We start from the raw sequence: 12581 nt of genomic DNA, 5'->3' as shown, positions 1-12581 counted from the left end.
TTCCCCCAATTCTCCCCCATACATATCAACAAATATACCGCAATATTTTATCACGTGTTAACATACATTCTTTTTACATTCTTATTTATCAGATACTCTTTAAGTCCGAGTAACTTCGATAAATATTTAAGATCCCCTTGTAGGCCCAGCTTGCCGGCAGAGCGAAAGCACCACACCAGCCAAAAGTTGAGAATTAAAACTTTTATTAGTGTATTCACATAGTAGGCAAACGCAACACAGATGAAAGCTTTCCTCTCGCTTATTATTTTATTTTTTATTTTATTTTTTACAAGTTCTACCAATACGTAATGAGGCGCTACTGGTAAAACGACACAAATTGGCAACTCTTTGCCCGTTCTCCTGAATTGCCCGGCCCGCTTGGTTTCCCACCCGCCGTGATTTATTTATTTTAAAATTTTGTATTCATTTTTATTTTATTTTTTTTGGTATTGCTCTTATGCCCTATTTTGTTACGGCATTAAAAAAAAAATTGGGGGGAAAAAAAAACACAAAACACCTCGCCGCCTTCGGTTCGGGCAGCCGCGATTACAACGCTTAACACTGGCCAAAACATTAGTTGTCAAAGCTAGGAATTGCCACTAGGTGTACTTACAAAGTACAAGACTAGTGCAAAGTAACCTTTGTTTGGGGGGGGGTGGGGGGGGGAAGGAGGAAAGAAAAAAACGAGAGGAAAAGGCAATCCCGCCACTGTCACGGAGACGAGGACAGACAGCCAAGATCACAAGACGGTTAGTAAAAGATGTATACTCAAGTCAGAAGACCCCTTTTCTCTACAGTTTCCCCAACCCTCCTTTAACCCAACCCAGACGTTATCTGTAGAATATAATTCAAAATATTTTTATTTTTGTTTTTATTTATTTATTTATTTAAAAAAAAGAAGAAGCAAGGTCCAGATGTAGGAGTGTCCCAATATTCACCCTTAACGCAGAGGCAGGCAACCTTGGCTCTTTTATGACTGGTGGACTTCAACTCCCAGAATTCCTGAGCCAGCCTGGCTCAGCTTGGAAACCTCTCCCTTTCCCCTCAGCGTAGCTGGCTCAGGGATTCTGGGAGTTGAAGTCCACCAGTCATAAAAGGGCCAAGTTTGAAGACCCCTATCCTAGGCCTAGAGTCTAGACCAGGGGTAGGTAACCTGGGCTCTTTTATGACTCGTGGACTTCAACTCCCAGAATTCCTGAGCCAGCATGGCTCAGCTTGGAAACCTCTCCCTTTTCCCTCAGCGTGGCTGGCTGAGGAATTCTGGGAGTTGAAGTCCACGAGTCATAAAAGAGCCAAGGTGGCCCACCCTTGCCCAAATGCCTGAATTTTGATCTTGTGACCCTGAGGAAAAAGATTTAAATATTTAAACCAGGGGTCTTCAAACTTGGCTCTTTTATGACTGGTGGACTTCAACTCCCAGAATTCCTCAGCCAGCATGGAGGAACTATGGCCCCCCTCATGACTGGTGGACTTCAACTCCCAGAATTCCTGAGCCAGCATGGCTCAGCTTGGAAACCTCTCGCTTTCCCTTCAGCGTGGCTGACTCAGGAATTCTGGGAGTTGACGTCCACCAGTCACAAAAGAGCCAAGGTGGCCTACCCCTGGCCTAACGTGTACTGCGGAGGGTCTTCCTTTGGTCAAGCCCTAAGCGGCCCACGGAAGCCACGGCTTCTTCAGCTAGATCAGGGGTAGGCAACCTTGGCTCTTTTATGACTCGTGGACTTCAGCTCCCAGAATTCCTGGCCCAGCATGGCTGGCTCAGGAATTCTGGGAGTTGAAGTCCACAAGTCATAAAAGAGCCAAGGTTGCCTAACCCTGGGCTAGATCCTATCCTTGGATGCTGCTCGTGGCTCGGTTCTACTACCCGAAGCCTTTGGGGAGGGGGACAAATGCCCCTTTGTACAGCCCTTTCTCTTTTGCCATCTGCAAGAAGCACACCCCGAGGCTTGCCGAGTTGCCAAGCCGGAAATTTGGGGAGCAGGGACCCCCCCCCTCTCCAGTAAAACGGGAGTCATGGTGGCCTTATTCCTCCTCCTCCGATGTAGCGGAAAATTAACAGGAGAAGCAGTCCCCAGTTTGGCCTTCCCCTTTGTCAATTGGATTTAGAAGCCTAGCAAGCAAACATGTCATTTAAAAAAAAAAACAACAACAACACTATTTCCAGGGGTTTGTGTGTGTGTGTGTGTGCAGGCTTTGCAGGTCCCCTTAACCTGCTGATGGAGGCATTTAAAGAAAACAACACCCCAGCCCTTCTCTTTTTATCCTGGTCGAGAATGATCAAGGTGTAGCTACTCTGAGGGTATCCTCCTGTCCCTCTTGAGTAAGGTTTGAAAATCTACTACTACTAAGGGATAATAAGTGACATTTGTGTCTTGGAAGGAGCAGGAGGTGAGGGAGAGAAGCTGACTGATTCACCACTTAGGAGAAAACTTGATTGGCTCACTGGTTGTTGGAAACCAAACCGGCTTACTACTACACCAGTGTTTCCCAAACTTGACCATTTTAAGGCATGAGGACTTCAACTCCCAGAATTCCACAGCCAGCGTTGCTGGCTGTGGAATTCTAGGAGTTGAAGTCCTCATGCCTTAAAATTGTCAAGTTTGGGAAACACTGTACTACACTACTCCGGCAGGGATGGCCAGCCGCAGATGCACTGGCTGATGGGACAGGATGAGTCCCAATGATCGAAACCGGATCGTTGGCGATCCGAGGCGTGAGAAAGGGGAGGAATTCCACTTTATTTGGAACACGTCCGGTCCCCGCGAGGTTCCAGGGGAATCAAACCCCCAAGTTTAATCTTAATTTCAAGATAAGGGAACTGGAGGCTTCCTTTGGCAAATGTTTCTCCTGGGGCAGTGAAAAGCCTGCATACACACACACACGCACGCACACACACGCACACATACACGCAACCGATATGTATACAAAAATATATATAAAAAAAACAACAACAATATGGCGAACCAAGTATTTAGGCTTTTTTAGGAGATGCCCGCTGAGAGCTGGATCTCTGTAACTGCCACCTTCCTTTGCCCAGGCTTCCTGACCTATTACTAACTGTACTGTCCACGTTACTGGTAAACCTGGAGGATACTGGATTTATATGTACCCAATAATAATAATAATAATAAAAACCCACCATTAAAGTCTTTAAATGTCCCTCCTTGGGGAGGAGGTGTTTCTATACACTAACGTTTCACCTAGTATCAGAGTATAGGAAACAGAATCCACAAGGTGCTTGAAAATTCATGACATTCTCAAGTGCTTTCTCTCCCTCCCTCTCTCTCTCTCTCTCTTTCTTTCTTTCTCTCTCTCTCTCTCAGAACTTTTTTTTTTTTTTGGATAGGAAAAACAGTTCATGGAGACCACGCGCGAGTTGATTGCCAGGACTTCCGTTCTTCTGAGCCCGCCGAGATTACGACATGCTGGAGCATCGCACTGAGGGGGAACCCATCTGAGTCAATACTTTGTCCAGCCACTGGAGAGGCCCGTTCAGGTGCAGCTCGATCCAACAGGGGGTGCTGGTGACCGTTTGGCGCCTGGAAGGGCAGAGAAGGAATGGATTTAAAAAAAAAAAAAAAAAAGGCGTTGTGGCATTGTGAAAACAGCACACCGGCCGGAACAACGTGCCTTTCTTAATACAGGTAGACCTTAATAATAATAATAATAGAGTTGGAAGGGACTTTGGAGGTCATCTAGTCCAACCGCCTGCTCAGGCAGGAGACCCTATACCATTTCGGACAGATGGCGGTCCAGTCTCTTCTTAAAAACTTCCAGTGTTGGAGCATTCACAGCTTCTGGAGTGGAGCGGAGTGGAGTGGAAGAGAGAAGAGAAGAGAAGAGAAGAGAAGAGAAGAGAAGAGAAGAGAAGAGAAGAGAAGAGAAGAGAAAAAATGGAGTGGAGTGGAATGGAATAGAACAGAACAGAACAGAACAGAACAGAATAGAATAGAATATGAAATGGAGAATAGAATAGAATAGAATAGAATAGAATAGAATAGAATAGAATAGAATATGGAATGGAGAATAGAATAGAATAGAATAGAATAGAATAGAAGAGAAGAGAAGAGAAGAGAATAAGGAATGGAATGGAATGGAATGGAATAGAACAGAACAGAACAGAATAGAATAATGAAATAGGATAGGATAGAATAATGAAATAGGATAGGATAGGAGTAGAATAGAATAGATATTGGAGGAATAGAATAGAATAGAATAGAATAGAATAGAATAGAATAGAAGGAAGGGATCTTAGAGGTCATCTAGTCCAACCCCCATGTCAAGCAGGAAACCCTATACCATTTCAGACAAATGGGTGTCCAGTCTCTTCTTAAAAACGTGTGTTGGAGCATTCACCTTGACTGACAACTGACCGCAGTTACAATGGCATTGAAAAAAAAGGGAGTTATGACCATTTTTCACATTCGCAGCCTCTGCTGCAAGTGACCATAATAGAAATTCGGATGCTCGGCAATTGGCTCATCTTTATGACAGTTGCAGTGTTCCCAGGTGTGTGTGTGTGTGTGTGTGTGTGTGTGTGTGTGTGTGTGTGTGTGTGTGTGATGTGATCCCCCCCTTCTGACAAGGAAACTCGATTGGGAAAGCCAGACGCACTTTTAACAACCGTCTTACTAGCTTAGCAACTGCAACGATTCACTGAAGAACCGGGGCTTTTAAGAAAGATCGTAAAACGGGTCAAAAAACTCACTTTACAATCCCTCTAGAATAGTGATTCTCAACCTTTTTAATGCTGCGACCCCCAACCGGTCGTACGTCGAGGACTACTCAACCGGTCGTCAGTCGAGGACTACTCAACTGGTGCAGCACCGTTTGCTGAAGGGAACTTTTGGCGGGCTCAGCAGGGCAGAGACAGCCTGGACGATTCCTATTGGCTTTTGAAAGCCAATAGAATTAGACTCTATTCAAGAGAGTCTATTCTATTGGCTTTCAAAAGCCAATAGAATAAAAGGGAGTAGCACAGCTAAGGAAAAGGGGGGGAAAAATGGCCGACTGCGTTGTTTGGCGACCCCCGTGAAATGGTCGTTCGACCCCAAATGGGGTCCCGACCCACAGGTGGAGAACCACTGCTCTAGAAAGAGTGCAGAGAAGAGCAACAAAGAGGATCAGAGGTCTGGAGGCTAAAACATATAAGGAACGGTGGCTGGAATTGGATATGCCCCGTTTAATGAAGATTTTTATATTTTTTTAAAAAAAGAAGAATGCTAAGCTTTAGGCTGGGCTAGGCTGGGTCCTGTGAAAAAGATGGGGACCCCACCGGAAGGGAGACTGAGGAATTCAACCCTGCCCCGAGGGTATTCTTCAAGGCAGCTCCACCCACCTGTACTCCGCTCCCCATCCTTTGACGAAGCTCATCCTGATGGTGCACATCCGGGTGAGCTGGTACACGGCTTCGAAGCCCTGATTCACAGACTGAGCCAGGAGAGCAGCAAATTCCTGGTTGTTGAAGATCTTCAGGTTGCAACCTAGATGAAGGGAGAAGACAGCCGTTGGTTACGGAGGGCGAAGTTGCCAGCATCTTCTCCAGGTGAATATTATACAACCCAGAGGCCTTCAAACTTGGCCCTTTGATGACTGGCGGACTTCAACTCCCAGAATTCCTCAGCCAGCAAAGCTGGCTGAGGAATTCTGGGAGTTGAAGTCTGCCAGTCATCAAAGGGCCAAGTTTGAAGACCCCTGGTCTGGATCCAAGCCTGCAGTTTCATCAAAATGGCCGACTGAGGAATTCTGGGAGTTGAAGTCCACAAGTCATCAAAGGGCCAAGATTGAAGGCCCCCTGGTCTGGATCCAAGCCTGCAGTTTCATCAAAATGGCCGACTGAGGAATTCTGGGAGTTGAAGTCCCCCAGTCATCAAAGGGCCACATTTGAAGATCCCTGCATGTGGACTTCAGCTCCCAGAATTCCTCATCCAGGCACGTTGGCTGAGGAAGTCTGGGAGTTGAAGTCCACAAGTCATCGAAGGCCAAGTTTGAAGACCCCAGAGCTAGTTTAGAGATGGCTATAAGGCAGTTCCCTCCCCAGCAAAGGTTAATATACACACAGCCCAGGGAGAATGAAGGATCCCTGAATTTTATACGTTCTTTCTGAAAGAAAGGCAAATTCGAGTGTTTTCAATTATACCGAATGCACAAAAGTTATTTTTCGTAGCCTATATGCACCCCAGCTCTCAGGAACACACTCTATCATTCAGAAATAAAACGAGAAGTGCAACCCACAGCATCAAAATGACAATGGAGAGAACACAGTCAGTGCATTTGAAAATATAGCAGAACAAGAATTGGAAAGCTGGCTGAGGAATTCTGGGAGTTGAAGTCTGCCAGTCATCAAAGGGCCAAGTTTGAAGACCCCTGGTCTGGATCCAAGCCTGCAGTTTCATCAAAATGGCCGACTGAGGAATTCTGGGAGTTGAAGTCCACAAGTCATCAAAGGGCCAAGATTGAAGGCCCCCTGGTCTGGATCCAAGCCTGCAGTTTCATCAAAATGGCCGACTGAGGAATTCTGGGAGTTGAAGTCCCCCAGTCATCAAAGGGCCACATTTGAAGATCCCTGCATGTGGACTTCAGCTCCCAGAATTCCTCATCCAGGCACGTTGGCTGAGGAAGTCTGGGAGTTGAAGTCCACAAGTCATCGAAGGCCAAGTTTGAAGACCCCAGAGCTAGTTTAGAGATGGCTATAAGGCAGTTCCCTCCCCAGCAAAGGTTAATATACACACAGCCCAGGGAGAATGAAGGATCCCTGAATTTTATACGTTCTTTCTGAAAGAAAGGCAAATTCGAGTGTTTTCAATTATACCGAATGCACAAAAGTTATTTTTCGTAGCCTATATGCACCCCAGCTCTCAGGAACACACTCTATCATTCAGAAATAAAACGAGAAGTGCAACCCACAGCATCAAAATGACAATGGAGAGAACACAGTCAGTGCATTTGAAAATATAGCAGAACAAGAATTGGAAAGCTGGCTGAGGAATTCTGGGAGCTGGAACACAAGTTTTAAAAGTTGCCAAGTTAGGAGAGGCCTGAGATAAACCTAACCCTTTTAAAGATTCTGCAGCATTTAAAAAACAAAATTAACAGCTTTTGGAGACGCTGGAATTCTTCTCCCAATGTTCCCAGGCAGAGTTTCTGCTGGTTAAAAAAATAAAGATTTGAATGTCCAGGATCCGATAGACGAGACCGGATCGATCAAAACCCCCAGGCTTGAGAATGCCTCCAAAGAACAGCCAGCTTCGTTGCAGAGTTGACATGAACGTTCAGAAGATCTAAAAAAGGCATCCCCTGGAAGACATCTGCCTGGCAACGCTGGGAATGTATTTTAATGTATGAAATATATTCTTTTTTGACTTCACGTATCTTACCCGGCGGGATTTTGCACACAGTTGCCGGATGCCAGCCGTATCTCTGGTTACAGTTGGGACTCTGCACGAAGATTGCGCTGTCGCTTAAGCACTCGGCAAAAACTTCGCCACCGATATAATACAGGCGCACTCCCCTTCCTGGGGGGGGGGGTTGAGGACCGGGAGGGGAGGACAAGGAGCAGAGGAAAGAGAAAGGCTGAAGGTTAACACCTGAACAGCTTAGGCCCCTTCTATGATTCTGAGAATGAGCTGGGCTCTTATTCTTTTATAGCTCATATGCCACAGTTATTACAGTAAAGGGAAGAGCTGAACTTTGCTTCTTCTTGTGTTGCTTGTTTAAATGTTTTTTATGTCAGGAAAAGAAAGGGAGAGAGAGGGGGGGGGAGAGAGGGAAAGAGAAAGAAAGAAAGAAAGAAAGAAAGAAAGAAAGAAAGAAAGAAAGAAAGAAAGAAAGAAAGAAAGGAAGGAAGGAAGGAAGGAAGGAAGGAAGGAAGGAAGGAAGAAAGGAAGGAAGAAAAGAGAAAAAAGAAAGAGAAAAAGGGAGGGAGAGGGAGGGAGGGAGAGAAAGGGAAGGTGGGAAGGATGGAAGGGGGAGGGAGGGAGGGAAGAAGGAAGGAAAGGAAGGAAGGAAGGAAGGAAGGGAGGAAGCAGGAAGGAGGGAGGAAGGAAAGAAGGAAGAAAGGAAGCAGGAGAGAGGGAGGAAGGGAGAAAGGAAGAGGGGGAGACAGGGATGGAGGGATGAAACGGGAGGGAGGAAGGGAGGGAAGGAAGGTGACAGAGGGAAGGAGGGAGGGAGGAGGAAGAAAGGGGGAAAGAGGGAGGGAGGAAAGGAAGGAAGGAGAGGAAAGGAAGGAAGGAAGGAAGGGGGAGAGAGGGAGGAAGGAAGGAGGGAGGGAGAAGGAAGAAAGGGGGAGGGAGGGAGGGAGGGGGAGAGACAGGGAGGGAGGAAGAAAGGAAGGAAACAGGAGAGAGGGAGGAAAGGAAGGAAGGAAAGAAAGAAGAATGAAAGGGAGAGAGAGGGAGGAAGGAAGAAGGGAGGAGGAAGAAAGGGGGAGGGAGAGAGGGAGGAAAGGAAGGAAGGAAGGAAGGAGAGGAAAGGAAGGGTGGGAGGGAGGGAACTGAACTGTGAGGGGCAGAAGACTGGAGGACCAAAAAAGGCGACCCAGCCCGGCTACCTATGTGCCGTCTTGTCATCTCCACCGTGGCGTTCCGGTTGACGTTGGAGAGCAGCCCTAGGCAGAATCGCTCCGAGTTGGAGGGGTCCGTGAAGCCGTCGACGGTCAGCGAAGGCTGCGATGCGTGGAACGTTTCGCCCACTCTCTGGTTGAGTTCGTAATATGCTATCGAACACCAAAAGGCCGGCTCCGAATAGGTGACCGGCTGCAAGTCTGGCAGGGGGAGAGAAATCGTTCTTCAAAATAATTCTCAGCAGCCACGATTGGGCAACACTCTGGCAAGCCTGGTTCTTGACACCGAACTGGCATGGTCCTTGTTGGCAACGAAAGCACCCTCAAAGCACCCTCTGTCTGCACGGGGGTCCAGGGACTTCCTCCGCTTACTCTAAAAATTAAACCTGTTGCCTTTTCAAGGGGTAAAATAAAAATATAATACCTTTTATTTTTAAAGGTATGATTACTCTAACTCAGGGCTCCTCAAACTTGGCCCTTTGATGACGGGTGGACTTCAACTCCCAGAATTCCTCAGCCAGGCACGTGTGCCTGGCTGAGGAATTCTGGGAGTTGAAGTCCACCAGTCATCAAAAGGCCAAGCTGGAAGACCCCTGGTCTGGCTCCAAGCCCGCAGTTGCATCAAAATGGCCGACTGAGGAATTCTGGGAGTTGAAGTCCACCAGTCATCAAAGGGCCGAATTTGAAGGCCCCTGGTCTGGATCTAAGCCCACCGTGTCATCAAAATGGCCGACTGAGGAATTCTGGGAGTCGAAGTCCACCCGTCATCAAAGGGCCAAGCTGGAAGACCCCTGGTCTAGATCCAAGCCCGCAGTTGCATCAAAATGGCCGACTGAGGAATTCTGGGAGTTGAAGTCCAGAAGTCATAAAAGGGCCAAGCTGGAAGACCCCTGTTTTAAACCCTACTCTCTCTGTGGCACAAATATTTCAGAAACCAGCTGGAGAATTCCTTCATTTTCCACGGATCATTCATTGCTCTTTCCCATGGTCCAGAAATCTCAGCAAGGTTCACCTCAGCCAAATGACCAACCATGCATATGATGAAAGTCTTTATTACATGACAGGTCATAATTGTGTTTCATTATTGTTATATATGGCAATCTATCTCTGCATTTAGAATAATAAAATGGGCCGAGAAAGGGCAAAAGGAGAACATTTCGGTCCAATGGAGGCATCTGCAAACCCAAGAAAGGGCTCATAGCCTTTATTCCTTCAATGAAGTAATAATCCACCAGGTCTGCTCCACTCCTCAACTATTTTTTACATCAGGAAATGCTATATATAACACAGGGCTCTTCCAACTGGGCCCTTTGATGACTGTGGACTTCAGCTCCCAGAATTCCTCAGCCAGGCACGCTGAGGAATTCTGGGAGTTGAAGTCCACCAGTCATCAAAGGGCCGAGTTTGAAGACCCCTGGTCTGGATCCAAGCCCGCAGTTTCATCAAAATGGCCGACTGAGGAATTCTGGGAGTTGAAGTCCACCAGTCATCAAAGGGCCAAGCTGGAAGACCCCTGGTCTGGATCCAAGCCCGCAGTTTAATCAAAATGGCCGACTGAGGAATTCTGGGAGTTGAAGTCCACCAGTCATAAATGGGCCACGTTGAAGACCCCTGCTCTATTTCATCTCGCAATCTGAACGTCTTAATTTCAGCAAAGGCTCCTGCCATCTCTTCCTTTTATTGGCAAGGGGAGAAATGAGTTGAGCACACACCCTTTGCCTGGAAGTTCATTTTCCCCAGCCTGCCTGGGAATTAAAATCCACAAAGTCTTAAAAGTGGTCCAGGCTGGACACCCCTGTCCTACATCACAGGGCAGGGTTGTTGTTGTTTTTTGGTTTTTTGTTTAAACCTGAAACGTATAGCAGGCAGAAGTGCCAACTCATGCAATTTCTGCATTTCTCTCTCTCTCTCTCTCTCTCTCTCTTAAGTTTTATTCATTTTCTAGTTTTACATTGAAATATTTAAAAAGCAACGTGGCGGCTGAGCTAATCGATAACTCGATAAGCTACCAATCTCTTTAGCGCAAGTCTCAAACTGTTAACATTAGTTTCCTCTCTTTTCCCCTTAGTGTTTACTGTCTCATGCTTAAACTGGTACAATTCTTACGGCGTCAATTCAATAAAAATAACTTTCTCACAGTTTCTGCCTTCCTATTTATTTCTCCATGCAAAAGAGGTCTATCCGAGGCACCTGCTGGAAGGCTTCCCTGCTTACCTAGGCTGTGATTGACAGGAGAGAGAGTACTGGGAGACAGCTCTGCCGGCGATCCTGGGGAAACAATCAAGAATGTGATTATATTTTTTTTTTCTCCTGCACACACAAACACACACACACACACAAATACAAACACGCAAATCATTTAGAAAAAAATCCAGATGCTGTGTTTTTTTCCCCACAAGCTACCATCACCTTTGGACACAGTAATCAAGAGAGAATCTGGAATCACTTTTGTTCCTTCCACTCGGTGAAATGTCGAAAATATTGGAAAATGTTTGGATGAAGGATTGGGGGGGGGGGACTTTGATTGCCGTGACAGAATCTTAGTTCTAGTTAAGTAGCTTAAAATTGATCTTACTCCTGTTAGCAATAACATAAGCAGCGTTCCAGTATCTCAGGGGCTGCCCCAAAGAAGAGGGAGTCAAGCTATTCTCCAAAGCGCCTGAAGGCAGGACAAGAAGCAACGGAGGGAAACTAATCAAGGAGAGAAGGAACGTGGAACTAAGGAGGGAGGGAGGGAGGGAGGGAGGGAGGGAGGGAGGAAGGAAGGAAGGAAGGAAGGAAGGAAGGAAGGAAGGAAGGAAGGAAGGAAGGAAGGAAGGAAGGAAGGGCAACGGATGGAAACTCATCAAGGAGAGAAACAACCTAGAACTTAGGAGAAACTTCCTGACAGTGAGAACAATTAACCTGTGGAACAACTGCCTCCAGAAGTGGTGAATGCTCCAACACCGGAAGTCTTTAAGAAGAGACTGGACAGCCATTTGTCCGAAATGGTATAGGGTTTCCTGCCTGAGCAGGGGGTTGGACTAGATGACCTGCAAGGTCCCTTCCAACTTTATTGTTGTTGTTGTTATTATTACAAAAATCAAGGTTAGGAGATCAGGATAGGTGATAGATATTAACCTACTGAAAATGGTGTTTAAGCAACCCTTTGCCATTTTAGATAATAATAACAACAACAACAACAAAACTACAACATTGACAAATTCGCTATTAGTCAACTGCAAAAGGCGGCCTTACTAGGAACTGCTTCCATCCTACGACGATACCTGTAATACCATCAAACATCCACATCTGCCTATCCCAGGTCCTGGGTAAGGACTCGATAGGTAGACAAAATGCCAAATCCAGTCTGAACATCTGGCTGACTGTGCGATGATCCATCATCATCTTCTTCTTCTTCTTCTTCTTCTTCTTCTTCTTCTTCTTCTTCTTCTCCTCCTCCTCCTCCTCCTCCTCCTCCTCCTCCTCCTCCTCCTCCTCCTCCTCCTCCTCCTCCTCCTCCTCCTCTAGTGTTGGAGCATTCTTATCCCCCACAGAACCAATCTCTTTAGCATTGCATCTTTTCTACAGGATGCAGATCACCAGAATCAACTGGAGATGGGTGGCCAATAAGTTTCAACGAACAAATAAACCAACGTACCCTTAAAGCTTAACAGTGATACAACCCAAGAACATTTTTTTTTTTTTTTGGTCACAGAGACACACGCAAACCTAACCAAAAAAATGGGCAAAAGGCTTTGAGCACCCCATAAAAACGAAGTCATTTTTTACCTGTATCCATGCTTTGGTTCAACTGCTGGTCACTTGTTTCCCCATCTTCGCTGATGTAGCCAGGAGGTGGTGTTTCTACCAAGAGAAAAAAAAAATAGAACCCTTTTAAAATAAAATCTTCACCCAATAACCAAGGAGACTGGATGTTTTATCAATAAACAAGGAATAGACAAAATATTTAGGAATCAAACTATCTAAAACCCGCCTCTGGGCAGAAATTGCGCTGTCACAATTAGACAGCCCCCGA

General features: G+C 46.2%; 1 protein-coding gene across 4 annotated transcripts in view; it reads right to left on the bottom strand.

Annotated features, from left to right (window-relative positions):
- Positions 1–2124: 2124 nt before the first annotated feature.
- Positions 2125–12581, bottom strand: part of LOC120317890 (mothers against decapentaplegic homolog 2) — a 67442-nt gene continuing 56985 nt past the window's right edge. For all 4 annotated transcript variants that reach the window (XM_039364880.1, XM_039364884.1, XM_039364882.1 and 1 more), the window contains 6 exons: positions 12335–12409; positions 10778–10831; positions 8552–8764; positions 7377–7514; positions 5339–5483; positions 2125–3539 (listed from right to left, as the gene is read on the bottom strand). In XM_039364880.1, coding sequence (XP_039220814.1) covers positions 3416–3539; positions 5339–5483; positions 7377–7514; positions 8552–8764; positions 10778–10831; positions 12335–12409 — 749 coding nt within the window. In that variant the 3' untranslated portion in view covers positions 2125–3415. The remainder of the gene's footprint in view (positions 3540–5338; positions 5484–7376; positions 7515–8551; positions 8765–10777; positions 10832–12334; positions 12410–12581) is intronic.

The sequence above is a fragment of the Crotalus tigris genome, unplaced genomic scaffold (genome assembly GCF_016545835.1).
Source record: "Crotalus tigris isolate CLP2741 ecotype Arizona unplaced genomic scaffold, ASM1654583v1 scf7180000019922.184401, whole genome shotgun sequence".
NCBI classification, from domain to species: Eukaryota; Metazoa; Chordata; class Lepidosauria; order Squamata; family Viperidae; genus Crotalus; species Crotalus tigris.
The sequence above is the reverse complement of the archived record's forward strand: the minus strand, read 5'-3'. Positions and strand labels throughout refer to the sequence as shown.